This window comes from Pyrus communis, chromosome 3 (assembly GCF_041283825.1).
Source record: "Pyrus communis isolate YQ-2024b chromosome 3, ASM4128382v1, whole genome shotgun sequence".
NCBI lineage: Eukaryota > Viridiplantae > Streptophyta > Magnoliopsida > Rosales > Rosaceae > Pyrus > Pyrus communis.
In genome coordinates this window covers 12,954,583-12,979,921 of record NC_142567.1, presented here as the reverse complement: position 1 = coordinate 12,979,921, position 25,339 = coordinate 12,954,583, and the positions used below count along the sequence as shown (strand labels likewise).

At 36.8% G+C, this 25,339-nt stretch overlaps 1 protein-coding gene across 2 annotated transcripts; it reads right to left on the bottom strand.

Moving 5' to 3' along the window:
* Positions 1-11,145: 11,145 nt before the first annotated feature.
* Positions 11,146-22,230, bottom strand: LARP1A (LA RNA-binding protein). 2 transcript variants are annotated; one of them, XM_088691081.1, is made up of 14 exons: positions 21,638-22,230; positions 19,947-20,469; positions 19,374-19,545; positions 18,263-18,353; positions 18,027-18,098; positions 16,562-17,106; positions 15,672-15,753; positions 15,412-15,516; positions 14,995-15,335; positions 14,331-14,474; positions 14,132-14,195; positions 13,396-13,541; positions 13,165-13,269; positions 11,146-11,789 (listed from the first exon to the last, which is right to left on the bottom strand). In XM_088691081.1, the coding sequence occupies exons 1-14, from the start codon at positions 21,854-21,856 to the stop codon at positions 11,639-11,641; spliced, it is 2,760 nt and encodes a 919-aa protein (XP_088547207.1). In that variant the 5' UTR covers positions 21,857-22,230; the 3' UTR covers positions 11,146-11,638. The 2 variants fall into 2 exon arrangements, with proteins under 2 accessions (XP_088547207.1, XP_088547208.1); XM_088691082.1 differs by lacking the exon at positions 11,146-11,789 and having other exon boundaries at positions 13,161-13,269; positions 21,638-22,225.
* Between the last annotated feature and the right edge of the window lie 3,109 nt (positions 22,231-25,339).

Genomic DNA, 25,339 nt, shown 5'->3' with positions numbered 1-25,339 from the left:
AAAATATTTGAAGCATCTAATTGAGTTCAAAGAAATTGACGAACACTATGTTATAAGCAACATTAAAATTTTATCATGATATTTGAATGAGCAAATGGATTCAAGATGAATTGTTTTATTGCAAGGGCAATCTATGAATAGAGACTGAAAAATAGATGGTTCAAATCGTTCAAATTCAATGTGGTGTTAGTCCCACAATTAAACCCCATTATAAAAGAATTAGAGATCATTCCCCTTAAGGGACTCTATGCATATATATACACTAAGCAGACAATGCCTTGAGAGAAAATGAAACCTTTCAAAAGTTGACATTGACGAAGTCATCAACTTCCTCGATATTGATTTAACGACCCAATGAACTATTATGATCAATTAATGAATTAGAACTTCCTTCGATACTCCCTTTTAATGATGGCATTTATGGTTAGTCTCAAGGCTTCTACAAGACATGAGTTCCTAGTCGTACGTCATTACTACCAAAACTAAGTAAAAATGCAGAGAACTTATTTAATTTTAATTATAATACAATACAATCATTTTTAAAAGGGTAATGCTATTCACACACCTATTTGTACTTCTCTCATACATCTCTTAATTTTTTGTTGTCGATTTGAATGAATTGAAAAAGATCAATAACAAAAAATTAACGTGGATGTGTGGGAAGTAAAAATAAATATGTAAATAACACTATCATTTCTAAATCAATACTCTTAATCACCTTACTAAGCTATGAGGAAGAATTTATGTTACAACCCCAATATAATTTATGGTTAGGAATGTCTTTCAATAAAAAAATTTAAGCCTAGCATGGCTCACCAAAAATATCACTTATAGTGTTCTCACTTAACCATCTATTGCTAAGTGTACGGTTTTACCACATAAGATCTCGATGATATTAGAAGTACAATCTCCATATAAATTGTATATTATTTTGTTATATTTTGGATATAGGACTCTATTATCCAACATTCCTAAAATCTTATTTGGTACTTCAATCGAATATCTCGTAGTATCCTTCTTCTCTTATTAGCAAAGGTTAGAAATTCTCTTATCAACACTAATATGTCTATATTTACATAAATTGAGGACCCCATCCAGGAATAGATCAAACACTGTATTGAGAGTGATCATGTTGCATTATCTAATGATTAAAGATGTACGCGAAAGATAATTATGGTGTCTCTAGGACTAATTTGCTTTATTGCATACTTTAAGGGTCCATTTGGTAAGGTTTTATAAAACAATTTTTGAAGAACTATTTTGTAAGACGAAAACAACAAATAGGATTTTTTTTTTTTTTTCCTTTCATTTTTATGATTTGAGAATGTGTCTGATAATTTAATCTGAGAATGAAGTTTTAGAATGACAACATTGGAAACGCGTTTGGTACCAATATCTAAAATGTCAAAAAAAAAAAAAAAGGGAGTTTTAACGAAAAGTCCACGGTACTATTCACTTTAACGAAAAACCATATTTTTACATTAAAAAGTCAATCCTGGTACTATTCACTTTACCCTTTATTTTGTCTTTATCGTTAAAACTCAAAATTTTCAAGCCCTTTTCATTAGTTTTCCTAAAAAAAAAATACAAATTTGTAGTTGGTAGTAATGATGGTGATGGTTAAGATGAGTATTGTGTGGGGAGTAATGGTGATTGGAGTGGTGGTAGTAATGGTGGGTATAGGTGATTGCAATAGCAAGTAGGGGCAATGGTTGAGTGGCGGCGACAACAATGGCGATGACGGTAGTGGCTGCGATGGAGGCAAATGATGGTTATATATTAACAATGTTTGTGACGGATGGTTGTGAAAATGGTGGTTGAGAGGTGGCTAGGATGATGGTGACATGGTGCTGGTGGTGTTGGTCATGGTGAGGGTAATGGGGTAGAGAATGTGGTGATGGTGGTGGTAATTATGGTGGTTAGAGTTGGTGATTGTGGTAGCTGCAATGGTGTACGGTGGAGGTGGTGATGGCCATTGTGGTGGGGTGATGGCAGTGGATAATATGATAGTTGTGGTGGTAGTGGGGGCGGAGGTGCAGGTGGCAGTGGTGTCGGTTATGGCGATCGTATGATAGTGGAGGTGGTGGTGACCATGGTGGCAAGGGTGATGCCAGTTGAGGATATAGTGGTGGTGTTGGCGAGGTTATGGGAGTAGTGACATACGTGATTTTATTTTTTATTAAAGGAAAACTTCAGTTCTAGCCCCTAGTTCAATAAAATCTTAGATTGAAACTTTATTAGTTTGAATACCTTGATTGAAGGACAAAATATTAAAAATCCTTCCTAAATTCATGCAAAGAGTAATACTAAATAGTAGACCTGTAAAAGGGTCGAGTTTATTGGATTTGGATCGGGTTCACCCAACCCGTTAAGATAACGGGTTACTCTAACCCAACACGTTAAGCTAATGAGTCACCCAAATTCAACCCGTTAAGTTAATGGGTCACCCTTAACATTTTTTTTTAAATACTTTTGCATCCCAATACAAATTACACATATTTTAATCAAGATTTCAAGCATGAGGGTCCAACACATTTAGAAGTAACCATATAAATATAATAAATTCTTACATAGAGTAGTCAATACAAATATTATAACCCTTACAGAAGGAACTCACCAGATCAACCATATACATGCAAATGTAGGATTTTGGTTGGATTCTGCAACTTCAGTGTCTCCTCAACAACTCAAGAGATCACCTCTAGTTCTGATCAGTGCCCTTCAAGATTCAATACCCAACTACCCAAATCACAAATTCACATGCAGATAATATCAGCTAACATACAAGTAAAAAAAACAAATTGAAACAGAGGACTTTCAATCCCAGGAAGCAACTTTTAAGAACCAAAACCACTAACCAAGACTAAAATTTCACATACAAAATTAAACCCAATTCATGAAAACACAAAATATGATCAAAACCTCATGACATTCAAAGAACAAGAGGTTGCCACGGTAAACCCTCATTAGCTATTAGCTAAGCATCAATATATTAATTGATACCCATGATTTTGCAAGGAAAAATCAATCATCATACTACAAAAATCCAAAAATTGATTAATAAAAACCCATAATTTCATCAAAACAATGGTCACATGAACAAGTGAAAGACACCCAGACAGTTAAATTACACATTTAATTGGAAAAATCAAAATTATTGATGCCCGAAAAATCAATCAAACCAACTTTATGTAAGAAAAAATATGAAGAAATAAGAGCAGAAAAAATACAGTAAAAATGCAGAGCTCAAGACATAACTTAAAATGGTAGAGAAACCAGAAGAAGCCATGAGTCATACAAGATTGAAGACAATGTAGAGAGCAAAAGTGCGAGAGGAGACAGAAGCAAGGAGAACCAGAGAACGTCGAAGAGCGTGCGAGAGTGTGAGATGGAGGGAGTCAGCGAGGGTTTTTTTGGTTATGTCTATTGAAATTATAAAAAATCCCTCAATAACGGATGTTAACATGTTTGGCAGGTTGACACAAAATGACCCATTATTTAACGGGTTCACCCGTTAGCAACCCAACCATTTAAGCACCCACCCAATGAAGGAATATTTGTGAAAAACAAGTTCATTTGAGCAACATCAACAACATGCAATTAACAATTAAAAGGCGGAATCATGTTTATATGCACTCAAAAACAAAACTTAACCCATGAACTTCAAAGCCTAGTAGATAGGTGAACCAAGACTCAACTCAAAACAAAGTGAGTTGAGAAATCAATACCTTTGTAGATTCCTCTTTGCATAAGCAAAGGCTAATCACCCAAAGAGAGGGCCTTCATTCCTTGCATCTTAGATCCATGGATTTGGATGGATGAAAAGGTTTCTCCAAGTTCCCAAAATTGAGAACCTCTAAGTCTCCACACCAAGGCATATTGTAGAAGAAATGAGTGACCTTGGAGGAGTTTGATTGCTAGATGATCCCTCCAAGGTGGCCGGCCTCTTTGAGAGCAAAGGGAGGTTTGTGTTCTCATCTTTACTCCTAAGAAAACCCTAAGGATGAAATGGCTATAAAGATGTCTTTATACCACCTCACAATGGAGTGGCAAACTTGCAATTAAGCCAAGTTCACTACCCTCCTCTAAATGGCCGGCCTAAGGGGATTTATTGGGCTATTTGGGCCTTTGTGAATCATTATTCATTAAGTTGTCATACAACTTAAGTCAATGGACTTGACGTTCGAAGCCCATTGGGCCTTAAGGTCCAAAACTATCCCGAGGTCTTTAACGAACTTATTCGTTTGATTAATTAACATATTAATTAATCCTTGCCATAAATAATTAAACCATTTAATTATTCTTACTCATCTCCATTGAATCTTCAATCTTTACCTTACACGGTGTACGATCCATTAGGTTCCTTTTAGCGAGGCAGTGGGCGATTCAAACTCTTTCAAATCGATTGTGAATTGGAACTTACTTTCAATTCTCCCGTTAGTGATAATACACTTTTAGGGCTTCCACAAACCATGGTTGACGCCTAGCAGCATGTCATGGTTACCCAAGCTAATCAGAAGAGGTGGAGAACCTATTCAGTTTTAGGATTACAAATGCAATACGGTCTTTCTCTAATACAATACTCTTGACCACATTGTTTGGTTTGATAGTTTATTCATGTCTACTATCCAATGTGAATCTTGTGCTTATATGATTACCTTGAATGTGATTTGGAACACATTCCTAAATCTCATTCATACTTTGGCCAAAGATTCTTAATCATATCATAGAGTATTCTCCCTCAAACAGTTTGAAGGTTAGAGATCCCTTGTTGCGCATTCACTTGCCTCCATGGCTAAGTGGCTTAACCCCAACGATGCCGTGGACACCCTCCTGATGGAGTGACTTTGACATAATTAAAGATTAAGGACCTAACCACAAGACAACTGTGATGCCTCAGGTCAAAAGACTAATTTGCATTATGCCAACCATGAGTTCTCATGTGACATGAATATGAGAACTCTTCGTTGATCGTGTTCAGTGAACTCATTCTCTATTGAGCACCTACGTACTTGTCTTGATGTCACACACACCAATGACTCGAGACTAGTCACTCTCCCTGAGAGAAGACATAGCACGTACTGATCTTAACGGACTGTCAATGCCCAATTGACAATCCTATGATCAGGAACGTTTAGGATGTGTCAACGAAAGAATGGTCTCATGAATCTAACTTCTTTAGATTGCATTCTTCCAATCACATATTCCTTGGACTTATCGTTTAAGCATATAACATTTATATGAGACGGCTCAAACAATAATGTTTGCCCTTAATATTAAACTAGATTAGTTTAACATGTGAAATGTCCATAAAGTATCATCATATGATTGGTTTTAGGGCACATTTCCAACACCCAAATACTAGTTTTAACGGGTTAGGTCGGGCCAGGTTAATGTGTCAGGTCTAAAATGCCAGGTCAACTAACTAGGGATTTTAAATTTTTTTTTTTTTTCTTCAAATTTAACAGTGGAAAGATAAGATTTTTTTTTTTTTTTTATTTTTTTTTATAAATAATGAACATAATAAATTAAAAAAGTGAATGGGGATTACATAAAGCAAACGGGTATATTTTATGTAAAAAAATTGGTACATTTTACATATATATATATATATAAAACAAATTGGCTTTCTTTTATTAAAAAAAAAAAATTGGGTATATTATAAACAAATCATGGTGAATAGGATTTTCTTCTGATCCTTTTTGTGGGGATTCAGAGGATCAATCAATCGTGTCCATTCATCATACATCGTGCGGTTAGAAATCATTTAAAATTTAAAATTTAAACTAAATATAAATAGTACCTAATGAAAACTGGCCACACGATATACGATGAACAAACACGATTAATTGATCCCTGGATCCCCACAAAGAGGATCTGGAGAGAGTCTTTTACACACCCTGACCAAAATCGAGGCATGTTAGCTGTCACGTGAGGGTGACATAGCCATGTGCGAAATGCGGAAGTGACAGTATTATGTAAATGTGGGTGAACAAAAACCAAACTAGCTAACTTACACTAGACAAATATATAAGTGCGAGTGAAGGTATTTAAAGTGTAGATACACATATTTAGAGCATAGGTAACCTAAGTGCAGTCCAGCAGGCTAAGTATTAATTATACAGGTTATGAAATAAAGTTCCTACATTAATTGAAGTCTGTCAGAACTGCCGTAGAGTCCTCATAAGCCACCAACACGAACGACTAACTAGAACCTGGAGGGGCGCAAAACAGAAAACATGAGTGGGCAAAAACAAAACTTTTTAAAATCATTTCTCTTTCCAAAAATAATAACCCCTCACCATAAAACCCGTATAATTTCCTAGAAAATAGTAATACATACGTATGTAGAAATCATGCTCAAGAGTAGTGAAAACCAAGTATATGCCATGTCAAGTATCTCAGCAATGAAATAAGTAAGCCAGGTGAAATAATTCAATGTAAACTGATATGTTAGCCGAAGTAACCTAACGTGACTTGTATGCCTGAGCCTATAGCTCATCTATCAATTGATGCACACTAGTTGGAACCACCTAATGTGGTATGTACGACAGGCTGAGTGTAAATAGATAAGCTCAAGTGCTACAATCACGTGAAGGCTGTGTAAAGTATCGCAAGTCACCTACGAGTCAGAACCACCTAATGTAGTCTGTACGACAGGCTGGCACCTGCCTTGGATCCAAGGTGAGCATGTGGTGCGGGAGGTGAACGATCATGTGAAGGCTAGGCCCTGACCTCGGGCAGAGTACTAACACCTAGGTGCAGGATAATGAGCACTAAATGCATCTAAACATAACCATACACACTACAATTACTATCATCCATATGCACTCACCTAAAACTTACCTGGGCATCCGCAGCATCATGCAATAGTATGCTTATCTATACTAATGCATATACTAAAATGTAATGCAATTGACATGGCATTTAAAAACATAAATCCATTTAAAACCATTTCTAGGAAAATGGAAAACATATATATGTATATATAGAAAACCAAAAGCCCACTCACTGGTATGTAGTAGGGTTGTAAACCCCGAGTCTCGCCTGGCTACGCTTGTCCTCCGGAAACATCTCACTTATATGCGAAACAACTAATTTAACGTTAATTTTAAGCACATAACCAAAACCGTGTAATAACTTCTCATACGTTGCTCAATTGGGGTGTTTGAATATACCATCGTGGCCTACTCAACACCACGAGCATCCCCATATTTTTAGAAAAAAAATTTGGTGTCGACCACACGCGCACTTACAGGCATGTGCCTAGCATGCTGACAAAATCCCTAACGGCGTTAGGGAATATTCCGTTAAATTCTTAGAATATTCCGTTAAAATTACCTAACACCATCAGTATATTCTATCAAAGTTGACGGAATATTCCCCTTCCTTCTCTAGTGACTCGCCGGGAATCGCCGCCGGCCACCGTCTACAACGTCGGATTCTAGAAAATTTTAAAACTTCATTTTCTCATTCATTTTTCAACCAAATTCCACAAATCTTATATGGATTTGAAGCTCTCAACAAGGAGAACATAACCTTACCTATTTGAAGTCCTAAAATCAACAAAAAGTAGTCAGAAAATCCTTCGAAATTCCAGCAAGGTTTGCAACTTTGCGAACTAGCCTATTCTGACGTCCAAGTCACTTCAAAACTAACCTAGGGTCCCAATAGAGTTGGTTAGGACCCTTTTTGGACCTTAAAACCTTGAAAAAATCTCGATGATCATGTCGGAGTAACTTCTACCCCATCGGAGCTCGCTAGTTCTCAGGTTCTCGACGTCCTTTCTTCAAATCAATGGTACCACCAATCTTGTGGAGTCAAGAGAAGAGTGATGATGGTCTTAGAAAGGTCGATCCATGAGGTTTGGACTACACAATTGGTCTACAGTTGTACGAACGAGAGAGAGGGTTTGAATAAGAAGGATAGGGGGAAGGGTTTGGCATGTGTGTATGTGTGTATATGTCACAGGATAAGTCAGAAATAAAAGGGTCTCAAGCCCTAGTTGGGCAACAATGTTTAGGGCTCAAACAATTGAGTCCAACTAAAAAGAAACTGACACACCCCGATCGAGATCAGGGCATGTTGGCCGTCACGTGGAAGTGACGTAACCATGTGCACAGTGCGGAAGCTCATAAAATAATAATATAAATGGTACGAATAAATAAAAACTAGCTTTACACAAAGAAATAACAAACAAGTGCAAGCGTAAGTGCGACACTAAGTTCACAGAATAAAATCCTAATGCAGTCCAGGAGAAAACGACGCAACAAAAGCACACCCGAAGGTGGTCCTACACTGGTGGTGGTCTGTCAGATATGCCGGGGAAATCCTCAGAGAAGCCACCAAACGTGCTAGCCAACTAGAACCTGGAGGGGCGCAAAACAAAAGCGTGAGTGGGCAAAAACAAAGCTTTTCCAAAAACCATTTAATAAATAAGTTCTAACCCTTCGCCGTAAAACCTGTATACTTCCCAGAAAATAGAGTATATATAAATATATATGCCATGCTCAGGAATATGCTATGCCAAAACCTCAAAGTTAAATGCAAGTGCTCAAGTAATATCGCATCAATATCGTATAATCTGTCAACCGGAGTCACCTAACGTGACCTGTACGGCTGAATCTAGAGCTCAAATCTCCATCTCACTAACTAGACCTGCACACGAGTCGGAACCACCTAGAGTGGTCTGTACGACAAACCTGGGTGTAACATATATATACGCTCAAGTGCTACGATCACGTGAAGGTTGGACGAATAATCGCCTATATGCGAAACAACTATAAAAACGTTAATTTTAAAGCACATAACCAATCTTAAGAAATAACTTCTCATACAATGCTCAAATGGGGTGTATGAATACACCAACGTGATCTACTCAATCTCAAGAACATCCCCATATTTTTAGAAAAAAATTTCACCGCCGCACGCGCCCCCACGCGTCGGCCACACGCAGGTACGTGCCTGGCAAGCTGACGGCGTCAGTTAACGCCGTCAGGAATATTCCGTCCAAACTAACGGAATATTCGATCGTTTTCTCCGGCGAGGCTCCGGCGTCGGAAAATCGGGAAAAATTCAAATCGTGATATCTTCTTCGTTTTTCAATCAAATTTCACAAAATTGGTACCAAATTGAAGCTTGCAACAAGAGGAACAAAATCATACCACTTTCAAGTGCTAAAATCCACGAAATCTCGCCGGGAAAATATCCCCAACTCTGGCCAACCTCGAAACTCGCGATCTCGACGTCCAAAACCTTCAAACGAACCACCCCGAGCCTCCTAAGGACCTCACCAAGCTTCCTACAAGCTTGAAATTCCCAAAAACATAAGAATTTACGTGTGCATGAACAGTACCAAAAATCGGGTATCCCGAGTTCGACATGAAAACGAAGGTATCCCTACCTGAAATGGGTATGGTTAGACTCCAATGGACCTCACGAGCATGAATATGTACTTTGTTTCTTCGATCTGTGAAGATTACATGGGTTTTGGGGGTGTGTCCATACAAGGGATATGAAAATGGGCACGGGATAGGTGCAGGGATAGGGGAAAGGGTGAGGGAAATTATGGGAGTGTGTGTGTGGTCCACAACCAGCCACACCAACTCAAACAACCACGAAAAAAAATAACACTAGGGGCAAAATCGTCTTTTCACGCGTACGTTTTAAAATTTTCGGGACGGGTTGTCATAGAAACCAACCCAAACTTCACTTATTCCTTGGTAACATTTTCGCTACGAACCCAATTCAACCCTAACTCGTGTCAACGCTCTTATGGTGTCGAGTACGATTTGATCACATTAGTGGGAAAAATAATTTAAAACTATATGCGTACATCCACGTCACCAAGCCCACGAGAGCTTAATCGTCATTTTCATAGATTCGGGGAGAAAATATATATTTATTTGGGACGGATCATCACAATCCTTGTCCGAAGGTACGAATAAAAGACTAAAAAACTCTAGGTACAAATAAAAGTTTAAAAATACGGGCAAAGAAAGAAAATTATTTATATCAGTACAAATTAAAACTAAAAAGATTGATAAATATTACAAAAATGGTTGTAAATTAAAAATTGGTACAAATTAAAACTAGAAATATGTATACAAAATTTAGCCATAAATATAGATATATCAAATGTAACGTTTCTAACCCTAAGTGAATTTATTTGAAAATGGTTAAAAAATTTAAATATGCTAACCGTACATATTTTATTATTGAAATAATGACGTGGATAAAAATCAAAGGTTTTTTTGTCAAAAATTGAAAAGGAATAAGGTTTCATTCAATGAAATACCCAAAATGAGGAATGAGAACCCAATTTCTTCTTTATTACAACTCTGACTTTGTTTTGTAATGTATCTGTTATTTTAATAACTGTTCTTGAAAAACTAGAGGAAACATCAATTGATGTTCTACAGAACTTATGCTAAATATTGTTTTATGTGTTTTTCATTTTCTGAGTTTATTTTCACGAAAAAGTATGCTAAACGCATTTTTCATCTGTTTTTAAATTTGCAGAACGTTAACAATTTACATGTAAGTATACAAGATGTCTTGCGAGATCCCATCCATTAAACTCATTCTCTGTTGAACACCTACACACACTCATGATCCTCATCTCATGGTCCTCATCTTAGTGCCTTAATACAAATGACTTGGACCAATCATCCTCCCATTGAGTAGACATAATGAGTATTGGTCTTCCCATGTTATCAATTCCGTTTGATAATTATACGGTCATGAACAACTTAACATATATTAGTGGGAGACGAAGGTATCTTGTTCAGCTTTCTTGGACTAATTTCTCTCATGCTCATAGTTCATGGACTAATTGTTTGGATATAGTTACAAGAAACCATGTACCAAACAATTAGCTTAGAATTTGGCAAATTTTCAAATGAATAATACAAATGTGGTGACATGGAGCACATGTCATCATTAGGCCTCACACATAAAACAACCTGCTCTGATTTCATGAAGGAAGTTAAGGTTCCGCATAAACGCAAGACCCTTCCAATTGATCATCCACCAGATTCTCCCTATCGGCAGGGGCACTTTGATTTCACTTAATTTTAAAACATTCATAAATATATGAAGAAAAACAGAAGATAAAAAAACAAAATCTGATAAGATGCTGAGAGATAAAAACAAAATACAATTTTAGTTTCTTATTGGTCAATTTTCACAAGGTCTAAACTACAAGTTCCCTTTCTTTTGGGTTTCTTTTTTCATCCCTCTCTCTCTTTTTTTCTCTTTTTTTGTTCTTTTTTTTTTTTCCTTTTTTTTTTTTTTTTTCTAAACAAAATTGTTCTTTCCTATGTACAAGTTGCAATCCAGAGGACAGAAATGACTGAGATAATACAGAGGCACCCACTTCAGGCTTGCAGATAACTCCAATAAAAGATAGAGCCAGGAGCCAGGAAAACCCTGAGCCAAAAACCGAGCAGCCGGCAGCGGCAAAATCCATCAACACATAATATACAGAAATCATCTCCTTTCTTTGCCTCCAAACCAGAAGCTACAAACTGACTCCCGTCGTAAATCTGTCAGAATTGTCTTTCAAAATTGGAACGCCATCACTTCAATGTCGCTGTGGGATTGATTATAGGCATTACTTACTGGTAACTACTGGCTACTAGTGACCCCTCTCTTTCATGACAGTGGCTCTCTCTTTGGCACGGAAGTCCTCCAAGCGACAGTATACTTCACTGAGCAACTGATCCAATTCCGGATGTTTCATTAGAGACTCTTTCTGATCCCGTTGTTGACGATAATGATGAAAAGCCCTGCAACATGCAAAGGAATTCAAATTTATACAAAGCCAGTTAAATGCAGAGTTTGGATGAGATGAGGATTACTACCAGATTGTCTAAAACTCAAACAGTATTCAGTTCAACAAAGCGATGCATGAATGTTACCTAATAAACATCTTCAATTCCATGAGTTCTAAACGAGAACATTAAATAATATTAGTGTTTATCATTAAGTTTAGCTATCATTAAATGAAATGATCATAAATATAGGTGAATGCGGGCCTTCTGTAAATCATCAACACTTAAGGTCGTATTTTTTTGTATCATTGCCAATTTCTGCAATACCTACACAAGACTGGAAGTAATAAAACCTTCTGTGACATCCATACTTCGTCCTTGATTGCTTCAATATGGTAAATCGAATTCTCGTATCTTGCTTCAGCCTATTTTGCAGTCAAGGATAGTATAACCTGGGCAGTATTGATCTCAAACACGAGTTCAAACAATTCTTGATAATTCATCCTATTAGGCTAGTATCCACTACCCTAGCTTCATAGCCCTCAATGAAACCATCTACCTTCTGCTTCACAGTAAATCCAACTATCTTCTTCTTATTGGTACACCAAATTACCAAGCAGAGTTCTTTAGGTGACCTTCCATTCTCTCAACCATAGCAGCCTTTCAATTTGTTCTCCAAGAGGATCCAATAACTAAACATAGAGGAGAAGCGGTTTGCGAAAGCTTTATAAGTGGTTACAAACAGTGATAAGATGCATAATTAAATATGGAACACAGTGCAAAACTACTAGAAAAACTATAACAAGAATGAGAAAATGAGCATTGGGAATCGAGTATCGATGACATCCATATCAGTAACATGGCATTTTCTATGGTGCTCCGGACTTGTTAAACATTAGATCTTTGATAAACAACACAAAAATCAAGACCTAATGGTTAAAAAGCCTCAAGATGTAACGATTAAAAATCCCGGAGTATCTGATACTCCGGAAGACCATAAAAGTCTTGCAGTAACATACATAATTAATGGTACAGGGATCCAAAAAAAAAACCCAGGGGACCATAAATTATGAAAGAATCAACAAAACTACTCTGATCACATTAGCCTAATTAAACATTTAGGAAACCAAAATTCTACATCACAAGGTTTCAAGGAATCAATCAAAAACCTATCAACTGTAACAAAACACTATGGTCAATTTTCCAGTAGAAAATTCATTTTTTATTTATTTATATTCACTTTATTTCCATTTACTGTTGCATTCTTTCTTTCGAATATAAAAGGAATTCTTAACCGAAAATGTTTCTAATAGGCTTACACAAAATCAACCCAATGAAGGAAAAAAAGCCCCAATCTGTTAAATCATAAAGAAAAAGGAAGAATTATTACCAATATTTTTCCAGGCCATAGAGATTGCCTTTATGGTAAAAGTCAAGTGTGAGCTGTTCAAAGTCCTTGTACAAGTCCTCTCTAAAATCTTTCTCCAAACCATAACTAAAACAAGAAAACGCGCGCACACATATTAGTACTAAATAACTGAAACCACAAGTTAAGCTGAGAATTCAAGAGGGGATTGCCAATATTACTAAAACGGGAAACGACCACAATTTTATCACTAACCTATAGAACCTGAAAAGGCACTCTACTCCATAATTATAACCAGCAGCAGCATCTTCAAGTGCATACTTTCGGAACTCATCATACATTGAAGAGTTGAACATGTTTCTTAGAAAATAACACCAAAATCTATAGAGAGTATTCATTTCCTGCATGGGAAGTAACAAGGCACACATTTCACCGTAAATAACTGCAAATCATGTAACTGGAATTTTTTATATGGGTATTGAAAAATGACTGCATAAAAACTAGATAATTTTATGTTAGATAAAATTGCATAACAAAGAGACATGAAAATCCCATTTGTATACTTGAGGCAAGGACCAACAATTCTAGTGCATCCAAATGCGATAAAAAAAGTCCTCACTTTCTGATACTACAAATATAAAGCACTATAAATATAATATGAACCCCACAAATCCAGAACTTTATCCACCATCCATGCTTAGTTGATCAATACTTTATATTTATTTTAAGAGAATTGTTATTGGCACTCCAAAATTCTCATTTTGCACTTCATACTTACTATATTTAGGAAGAAAAATATGCTTGTGAGGAGTGCAAAACGATATTTTTGGAGTGTCAATAACAATTCCCTTATTTTAAGGGCCTAGTATATAATTGCAAACAGAAAGTGTTGTCACATACCCAGACAAACATAAAGATGCAACAATTAAGTGGATGTGGGTTCCAAATTTCGATTAGTATATTCAATAAATCAATTCAGATAAAAGACCACCTCACTGCAACCAATTCCCAACTTCTTCCTGTCATTCAGGCACCGCTTATGATACTTGAGGTACCTAAAGGGAATGGCAGCCATGTCAGCATATATGTATACACACACGCACATGTGCACACACACACTCATATCAATATATCTCTGTCTCTATGTCTCTACTTATCACACATACAAGAGTAAAAATTACACCCCTTACTTCTGCTGTTTAAAACCATTTTCTTCCAGAAGCTGATGACTTGGATGCTGAAATGGTGGAAAGGACTTTGGCACAGAACCCACTGGTGGACTACTGCCCGAGAGAAACCCATGAGGAGAGACACTCAATTTTGAAGGCCTTGGTCTGTAAAATGAAAATTTTATATTTGTATTAGCTTCTTGGAATGATAAGAGCTAATATACTTAGACATCACATAAGCTTAGTATTGCAGATACTGCCCTTGATTTTAAGTTTTATTAATTACAAGAGTCCTGCTCTCTTAAGGTCCTCATTTTGAGTCCGTGAGGACCACATGCATATTAGGCACAAGATTATATTAGTTTAGATCCAAAGGCTTAAAATATTTGACAACTTAATAAAGCAAAACAAGAAAATGAGTTTTCTAATGGTTCATGGATTTTAAGTAGGTTTTGCTTTATTAAGTTGTCAAATATTTTAAGCCTTTAGATCTAAACTAATATAATCTTGTGCCTAATATGCATTTGGTCCTCACAGATCCTCAAAATGAGGACCTAAGGAGAGCAAGACTGTAAATACAATTGCTCATCTCAGAAGCAAGATAGGCAAACTTCTAAATCACTAGAAAGAATTACTCTACTGAAGAAAGAAATCCAAAACCAAAGTACCATCCATTTCAACTAACCCATGAGTTTCAGGAGGCGTGGAACTAAAGAAAAAGCCAACAGAGTTACTTGGTGGACTTTCTGATACAACTCCTAGATTGTTCCGACCAGTACCATAATTTCTAAAGTTGCTTGAGAAGAAACGCTGTCTAGGGGACGATTGATGATTCTGGGAGAGTCTATTTTGCTTCTTCCGTGAATTAGCACTTCCAGACTCTTCAATGCCAATACCACTGCCAGATATTTCACCAGGCTTTAATTTTGAAAAGCCTTTGGAAATGCTTGAAAATCTTGAGTTTGCATCTCTATTGTCATGGCTGGTGCTGTTCTTTTTACGGTTTGATCGCTTGGTTTTCAGTTCCTGCTAATTGAACATATGTTAAGAGCCAGGATAGTGAAGTACAGTAATTAACAAACTCCATGGGGATATTCTGAACCTGCTCATAGAAGTAAAGCCCATCGTTTATAGCAGACGCTAGCTCATTGGAAAGGGTTTTTGATTCTTTATCATCAGGTTTCGATCCTTTGCCTACTCTACTATTCTGCACAGAAAACAAAGAAATGACTACTTATCGAAATGCTACATACATGAAATTAAAATCTCACTAAGTTGAAAAACTAATCAAACAAAAGTACAAAAAGGACCTTTGCATGCAAAAAACAGTCTCAAGACACTTTTTGTTACTTAGCAGCATACCTGGGTGACAATTACAAGTCTCTGGACATCCTGATCATTGACTACAATCTCATCATATTCATCATCAATCGTTCGGCCAACACTGTCATGTGAACACATACAACAAGTAGTAAGCCACATGTATATTCAAATTCATGATCACAGTATTGTAATGCTATTGAAGCAAGAGCAATTAGCCAGGATAAGCAAAAATTCTTAGGCACAATTTAAAAAGAAAGCTCAAGTTCAACCACTAATTTTGGTCCACCAACAAAAAAGAAAGAAATAAGCGAGGGAAATATATGAGCACTGGCACATAGCCACGTGAATAGAGATCACAAGATTTCCAACACACAAGTTTTCAAATGAAACAGAAAACAAAAACAAAAACAAAAACAAAAGCATTTTAATTATAAAAAAAAAAAAAAAAAAAAAAAAAAAATAGAAAAAGAGGCCAACTACTAGGGAAATAGAATCTCACCACAAGCACACCCCAGTATCCAAACGGGGAAGAAAAACACATGGTGATTGGTGCCTCTTTCTCAATTTGGCTTTACAATGAGTTTAGATCTACTTGGAAGTATGGAACAATTGAAACGATATTTACATTCAATCAGGTAGATTGCCCTACCTCAAATCATATTTAACCAATGTTGGGTTATTTTCTTCATCACTAGGTACCCCTGGAAATCCATTGGGGGCCCAAACCCATGGTGCTTATAGTTCTCATGGTTACGGGCGATTTTGTGCACATGGGGTTCCCCACCTATTGCCCAAAGGCTGGAGTAAGGGTTTCCATAGAGATGCTAGTTTGGATTTATTGAAACTGTAAAGTACCAAGAATTAAAGGAACTAGAAAGACACCGTACATAAGTCGCTTCAATCAAATGCAAAAAAAAAAGGTTCCATACCTTCTAATAGGAGAACGATCATCCTTTATTATTTTCTGCTCAAGCTCTAGCTCTTCATCCAGCATAAATGTGTTTGCAAAATCATTAGACAGATTTCCAAGATTCTTCATATCCATATCTGAAGGCATGCCTTCAGGCCTATCATCATCATATCTCCCAGTTTCAATTCCCTCTGCGTGGTATGGGCGGTCCGAGCAATGATCCATTTTAGGATCCGAGGACTTGCAATTTGATTTGGAAGTCAACTTTTCATTTAAAGCACTATTATTATCAGAAGATGCTAGTGATCCACCATCAAGTTGAACATTATCAGTGTCAGGTATGGTGTTTGATGGTATGCACGACATCGAATTTTTTCCATCTGATAAAACTTCAACTTTTTCTTCAAAAGTTTTCCTTCTATCATTGCTGGCATTATTCTCAGGAGCATTGATATACCTATCTTCAACTTGAACCAAGGGGGTTTGCGGCTTGGAAGTTAACATTGAGTCTGCAGAATCTGCAATCCACTTTGACCACTCATCACGTCTTCGTATCTTGTTAGCCTACAAAGATGAAACAAAACAAGTGCATGTCAGAGCAAAGGAAGCAATATATTTCAAAACCAGTCATAACTTGTCAGCATACCCGCCAATTTCTCTGAATAATTTGCAATGCTATGACAGATAACACAAGTGACACCAATCCAAGTCAAATGCAGCATCTCAAACAATAGAAAGGCAAAAACTAGGAAGAAATAAAAGCAGAGTTACAATAAAAAATTATTAAACAAAGGTAATAAACTACCAATTCAAACTCCATGTCATTTCTATTTCTTTTTCACGGTTACAACACCGTAATAATTCTTTGATATGTAAGGAGAGTATTCTCTAACCTACTGTGGTGTTGATGAGCAAATTATATCCACCACATGAATTATTAATTTATCAAGACATGAATCATGTCAACGCTTTCAAATGACCATCTCTTCAGATTTTAAGATCCAATCTTAATAGTGATTTGCATCTAAATACATCATATCAATTATTTTCTTATGAAGATAACGACAGTCCTCACCTACACATCTTCACAGGCATAACTATAGACAGGAAAAAGAGAACCAAGAAGTATAAAAAGAACACAAAGAAATCAAATGAAGGGAAACATATGCAAACCTAAAAGGTGGTTGAATAGGAAAATTAGGAAAGGAAATTTTTTCGACAAAGGCATTATATCTAGCCTGTTAATGGTAGGAGAAGAGAACTGAAACATTTTAGCCAGTTCAGAGAAATCAGACTAACTATGAATGTAAAGTTTTATTTAACTATGACATTGAAGGTTGGAAGGGGGATGAAGAGAGAGGAAAGAAAAAGTTGGATACTACAGTAGTTGAGAAAGAGAACAATGGATGGCAAAAATAGGTTGTCACTCCATAAAAATGTCTTATGACATGCTGCATTAAAATAAGAGAAGAAAAAAGATTAACCTGCACTTCTATAGTAGTTGAGCCCAGCAGTGAGTCAAGGATAAATGCTATGTCTGTACACATTTTCTTAACCTGTAACACAAAATATCAAAAGATAGCTCATTCACATTATTGTAAGATACAAAACAGGAAGACAAATTAACTAATATAATAGATCACACAGCTGACCAAAAGAAAAACTGGATCAGCATGTATTACTTAGCTTCTGCAATGTCTACTATGGTACCACAACATACCCTTTTAAAGTCGGCAACGGTGGTTATTGGGACCCATCCTTGGTCATCCATCATCGAAATTAAGTAACGGTCATTCTTTAGATTTTCATCGCTGTCCCAAAGAGAGATTAAGAGTTAACTAATAAAAGAAATATTTTTGTCGTCTATGCCATGTTAAGAGAGCACTCCCTCTCATTATGTGTGAAAAATCTGTTATATCCCCGACAAAGAGATAACTTAAATCTAGTGATAATTTTACCCTTACATACAGCAGCTAACAAATTAAGCAAAACAAAAAAGAAGAAATCAGAGCTTGATTATATTTCAATTTATCAGCATACATCCTAAACCAGATTAAATACCATTAGTTGAGTTATCTTATATACTTCCACCAATTTAGAAGACCTGAAAGCATACGATGTATGTAGGACCTATATATATGAAATACTCATTTTCGTCTTAAAAGGTTGAAATCAGCTTAGAACAAGCACCATGTCCTCATACCGGAGGGTGTGGAAATTGTACAGACCAAAGTGAAATATAAACTATCAAATTCTTTCTTTTGGAATTTTAACTACTCTTAGCAGAGAGGGTTGAGAATGTGTGATTTCATAATTGACAAAACTTCCTTCCATGTGATAAGACTTAACAATCACGCCATGAGGTATAATAAAGTTCAAAATGCTCATTAATGGGTTCTCTAATTAAAGCATTCGGATAACATATATTGATAATGAAGGCACGTTGGAGAGATAAGATCATCTTTAATCCTTTCGTATCACCCATTCTATTCTATTTCTTCCAGACTATTACTTTTTGGTTTCTAAGTTTCTTTTCGTACCTTTCAATAAAAAGAAAAGATAAGAAATCTGTCAAGATAGTAAGATTCTTCTAAGAAAAACTAATTTTGATAATGCATCTTTCGGATTGAATGAATACGGCATCTCATTAAACAACAAATGAATAGCATTTTTAGCTTCAATTTCTCCTATTAAGTTGTATAGTTTATCATAATTATGCTAAAGAGGAAAGTTTTCTCAACAGTGCAATGCAAACACATATATGCACTAGCTTGCAGGTGATGCACAAACACCGAATTTGGCCAGAAAAGAGTCTTTCTTAAACAAATTACCTGAAATAATACTCTATTTGCTTTATAATATTGTCCCTCAATGATAATGTATGTGTTTCTGAGGGTGGTAATGGAGCCCCCGGATTTAAAGGATGCGGCATAAAGCTAGGAGGATGAGGTCCCCTAATTGCGCCCAGTGGTGGAACTGGAAGATAGCATATGGGTGCAGGTCCTGTGTAATTGAGATAAATCATTGCAGGAAGAATCTAATTCTGAACAACACATATATACAAATAATACATATTATTCATAAATGGAAAATAAAGGAGCAGCAACCGCTCGAGTATTACAAGATTCATTCAAGATAATGATTTCTACTTTTTCAGATAACTAAAATTCAAGTATAGTGCTGACACTGGAAATAGTCAAAAACCAAGGGAGAAATGGAAAATTGCATACAACAACAACAACAAAGTCTTATCCCACTAAGTGGGGTCGGCTGCATGAATCCTATAATGCCGCGCTCAGCTGTATGAATCCAAATGGAAAATTGAATAGAAATAAAAAAAAGAATATACATATATATAACTGAAACCAAAATAAGACAGCTCAGCACCGGTATGATAGAATTACCAGGAATGCTTGGGCCGACCATGAACCCTGGGGCTGGACCAAAAAACTGAGGTCTTAAGAAAGGGCTAGGTCCAACACCCTGCTGCACAGGAAGGTTCTCTCTGGGGTTAAATGCTCGCTGTTGATGCCAAGTATGATTCCAAGGGCCACCATGTTCTTGCATGTTGGGTCTTCTAGTAGAAAAATTGACACCATAAGCATTTGGATTACCTCGTAGCTGAGGTTGAACTGGTTGCACAAAATTTTGCACTGAGGTCTCACATCCAGATTTTGCAATATGATTTCCAACACTTGGAATGGGTCCAGTGTATGGCTGGTAAGCATACCCAGAAGCCAGAATGTGGGGTTGTACCATGGTATGAAAAACAGGAGGAAGTGGTTGTTGATGGTAGGGTACGGGTATTGGAAAAGGAGGTGCAGCATTTGGGTTGTGCCTAGGGCCTTTTTGGTGATGTGATGATGAATGCTTGTGTGAAGCGTTGGAGTTTCCAGACCCATTTGACTTCTGCTGCATCACTAATCCCTGCATGACCAAGCAGAACATATAAACGCAAAAACAGTTAGCAACCAGATGAACTGAAGTAGCATGTATCTTTCTTTTCATTTCCTTTTTCCAAAGAACAAGGTAGCAATTTCAATGATCAGATCACAGGACCTAGCATTAAAAATTCCAAATAACCCCCTCCAAATGCTATTAATCAAATTTTCTCTCTCAAATAACTATTGCTAGACATGTGAACAACAGGACCAAAATAACAACGGGTTCAACTTTCCTATTACAGTCCCTTGACAAGTTGTAAAAAAACCTTACGAGAGAAGGACTCTCTAGTGCCAAAACAAAATGGAAACAATAAACAAGAAGCAAGACATTCTTCACTGGTATATTATTCAAATTTCCCTCAAATTACCCAACAGATATAATTCAGTGTCAAAAAAGATCAAGGCATTCCTAACATAACACAAGAATTATATTCTAATAAAATTAACCGGGAATGGCAGAAAAGAGAGAGAGAGAGAGAGAGAGATTAGTGCATAGTGTGGTTTGGTAGTGGAAAACAAATAATTTTCTGATCTAGCTCTCTTGGTAACAAAATGCTGAAAACAAAGCAAAATTCATATTTAGCAGTCTGTTTAGAAGAACGTTTCTCGAGGGAATTCCACAACGCGACCATTTCAGATACATGGTTTAAACACATGTACGTGTGCAAGGCATGTACAATTATTAAACAATATTGCGTACCTACATATACATTTCAGATGTGTTTAGAACAGCAATCTTCTAATTCCCTCCGGCCCCTTCATTTTTTTTCTTTTCAACCTCATTCAGATCAGGTGGTTAGATAAACTTATATCTAGGAAACTTTGTTTCTTATAAAAATAAAAAAAAAAAAAAATGACCATGCTCTCCAGTTAGTAATCTTTTATTTAAAGTTACGCTATTCTTTCGATGGATGCTCGGGCAAAAGCAGCAGCGGCGAGTACAGCTGCATCAGTTATGGCTGCAGGCTCCACAGGAATAATTGGAGGCCTCCTCCATACTTTGAGGATTTCCAAAACAATTTGATAGTTTAATAAGTTAATTATTCAAATCTCTTCTCGGAAAGTAAATATTGATGAGTTAGCAATGCATGTTCCGTACATTATAATTTTACACATTTCCAACAAGTACCAAACAGTTTCCCTGGAATTACCTGCACAGGCGCGGGCAGGGGAGACGGCTGCGCAGCTGGTGGCTTTGCGGCAGCATCCAAACTCTTGGGCCTTTGGGCTTCGGCCAGAGCAGGCCAGGACTCAGCGGCCATGACGGGAGCATCGAGAGAGACCGGAGTCTTCCATGGGGACTTGGGCCCGCCGCCATTGACATTGAGGTCCCTGTGGTCATCCCTAACCTCATTCTCAGCCATCACCATCACTCCCTCCGATCTCACCAAAACAAAATTCCTTTTCTTTGCTTTGCTTTGCTTTCCTTTCAATGGATTATAGATTATCGATAGAGGGTGACAAGAGAGAGGACAGTGTCACTGTGTCAGTGGCAAAGGTGTAAAATTGAGGCCAAGGGAAGCGCTTGGGCAGGAATATCAAGATCTTGGGGGGCTACTGGGAGGAGCTGCGGGGTTTTGTACTGTTTCATTCCGACATGGGTTTGGTGGGAGTTAGGGTTTTAAGGGGGAAGAGGGAGAGAGAGAAAGTTTGAGCGAGCAAGAGAGAGAGAGAAAGAGGGATTGACGGTTGCGGTTGCGAACGCCAACGAAAGCAAGTGCGCAAGTGTGTTCGTGTGTGCAGGTGTAGGTTTGGGCTTCTTTTATATGAGGATTTATTGACGCTAGAGTCAAAGGGTGTTTGTCCATTTGACAGGCTGACAGACCGACCACTGTTTGGTTATTTCCACTTCAAGATTGTTATATGTGAAACGTACGAGTTTCATTTTTAACATTTCTTGGGAACACGTCACTTAGTAGTACGGTCTAGTAGTATTTTTATTCACTTGTAAGTGAGAGATATTAGGTTCGATTCTCACCAAAGAAGAAATTGAACCACATTATTGCTAACTTACTGTAAGGCTGAGCCTACTCCTACCTCCTCCCCCTTAGTGTATATAATATCGTTTGTTTAAAAAAAATATATAAAAAAAAAAACATTACTTGTGGAGAGTAGGAGTGTAGAGTGGCTTAATTCAGTTAAGTTCGACTCGTGTTCAGTTTGTTTTTCTTTTGTTATTCGGTTTGCGATTAAGTATGAGTTAAGCTCAAATAAATCTACACACTATTTTAAACAAAAAAAGTTTGAGCTTTCTGTATACTCGGCTTGTTAAGCTCATAAATGTTTATACGAAAGAGGTTGAATTTAGCTTAACTTGGACTCTTTCCTCGAAGTTTACTCAAAAAGCTCTTTTATAAGAAAGAAAGATATTACAACAAAAAGCTCTAAGGCAACCACCACCCACAAAGTCAATACCTAGCTCGATGAATCCTTAGCGTAATGGAAAGAATTCATTTCCAACGATGTCAAATGTAATGTTCTAGATTTGCCAAAGCATCGCCTATGAAGGTAGCCCGTTATGTCAAATATGTTGAAGCTAATGCCATCAAATTTTCGAAGGCCTTTAATGTTGGAGAACAAGTTTTCAAATGTCAAAGGATCTTGAGAGGGGAGTTGATAGCCCATCTAAAAGGGTTTGTTCTTCACCCGTGAGTGTATCAATTATTCCCATATTTAGATCAATCACCTCTTCAAGCAATACTTTGTTTTTCACAGTGTTGATCACCATGATGAAGGGCCTTCAATCTCTGTCATGGACCAAAATACATCCTTTAAGATTTGTAGTTGAATCTAACTCTTAGATGGTTTACATACCCATCTCCATGAGAATAAATTGTCGTAGTTCAACTCTTAGAACTAAGGTATGTGATGGATCAAAAACAAGAGTGAAAGGATAGTATACTCTTGCTCAAGGTGGAACCGGCGGCGAACTACATCCTCTATTGGCAAAATCAGCTCCTTTCCTTACACTTTGGGACTTCGTAGTAGGTATAGAAGTTATTCTTCATGTTGAGCTACATGCTTGTAAAATTTGGTTGACATTGAAAAATTGGGTTTCTATTTGTCGAAAATCATTATGCGCAACGACGCATGGGAAAAAATGGTGATTTGGATTTTGAACAGCAAGACATTCTCAATCCCATGTGCCTATATCCAAGGTTCGTTTGTTAAGATTCAATGAGATGATTCAATTATTCAATTTTTAAGTTAATTGTATAGCTGATTTTTGTAATTAACGACAACCCGACCTGTTGGATTGGTGTGAAATTCAAATAGGATATCGTTAAGGCTTGATGGAGCTTAGTTGGCTCATCATGATGACGTGTTGTTCCTAATTGACATGCGTCTCAATTTATGTACTCATTTTGTGTGTCAGTTCTACTATGTTTTCTAAATCAAGTTTTGTGTATATTATATTGGGTTCTATCAAAGCATTTTTGGCTCATTAGGGATATGTGACATCTCAGTGACATGCACATGATAACTCGTATATTTCATACATTTATACCATCCATTTCTAGCCTCTTTGTGATGTTTTTGAGTTAAACTGGTTACATTTTACCTTATTTTGTGTTAATGTGCAACTAACATGTACTTTAGGATCAATTTGAAGGCAAAAGAAGTGAAAACATGCCATTTTTGGGGTTGACCCTTATTCAAACGTAGAAAGAAGTTTAGTGGCCTATTTTGAAGTCCAAATAAAGATTCCAAGATGAATCTGGCTTGTTAGAAGACCATGAGCAGAATGGAAAAGGAATTGGAATATCTAGCCTAATTTAGAGGAGCCAAATGAGGAAAAACGTTCAAAACTTTGGCTTAATGGTTGGGATCACCTTGCAATCAGCTATAGCCCCATTTAGCCTATAAATACTAGGGTTTCAGATCACTTTTTCACAAGCCCCCTTGGGGTCACCTAGAGCTCTCTCTCTTTTCTTTCTTTGGCCTTTCTTCCAGAAACAAAACCTTATTTCCCTTTGCCATTCGCTGCCACCTAATAAACCACGCAGCCGCGCTGTTCTTGAAGGATTTCCACTTCAGAATTGCTTCAAGGGGGTTTCTTCTATAAATCTAATTTCATTCATGTTGTTCTTCATATTTATATATTCTCTAATCATGTGGTGTAATTAAGTTCATAGTTGTAGATTTCGATGTAGCCTTGCAAAACTATTCTATGTTATTAAGAGTATTCAATTCATCAATCTGTTTTCTTGTTTCATCACTGATTTTATAGTTCAATTTGTTTGTTTATCTTAGTGTTTGATCAGCATTATGGTTTCTTACAAATTATTTGATCAAGGTTATAGTACACATCATGCGTAATCTTGGTCGACATGTGAATGAATGAACAAATTGCTATGCATACATCCTGCCATGTGATTTCTTTGGTTCTTTTAAGTTTTCTTGTTCTTAATGGATTCTTACTTACTAATCTAAGTTAAACATCACAACTAAGTTGCATATTATGAGTACTTGATCACAACCACACATCAAATGGATGATCATAAATAAGTAAAACGAACCCTAGTTGTAGATTAGAGAGTTGAATGCGTTTTGACTTAATTTTCATGGAATTGACTTGTAATGGTGAAATCGGTATCCCTAGTTACGTTCCCATCGTTTCTGAATCAATCTTTCATCTTTATCTTGTCTTGCATTTTAAGGGATCCATTCACATGTATGTATACTGTAACTTCTCGTTAGGGTTATTGCCTGATTCCAACTTAACTTCGCTCGTACCTGTGAATGTAACATTTAGCTTAAATAAGCATTTCTTGACATTCTGTAATCTCATATTGAAAACTATTATTTAGCAATGTTCTAAAAATCCCCACTAGCGCCGTCTAGGCCCTTGC

Coding starts and splice junctions, on each gene's coding strand:
- LARP1A (XM_088691081.1), bottom strand. CDS start 21,856: ATGGTGATGGCTGAGAATGAGGTTAGGGATGACCACAGGGACCTCAAT. Junction 18,354..19,373: donor CAAATAGAGTATTATTTCAG/GTAATTTGTTTA, acceptor TCTTTGGGACAG/CGATGAAAATCTAAAGAATG. Junction 11,790..13,164: donor TATGGCCTGGAAAAATATTG/GTAATAATTCTT, acceptor TGCATGTTGCAG/GGCTTTTCATCATTATCGTC.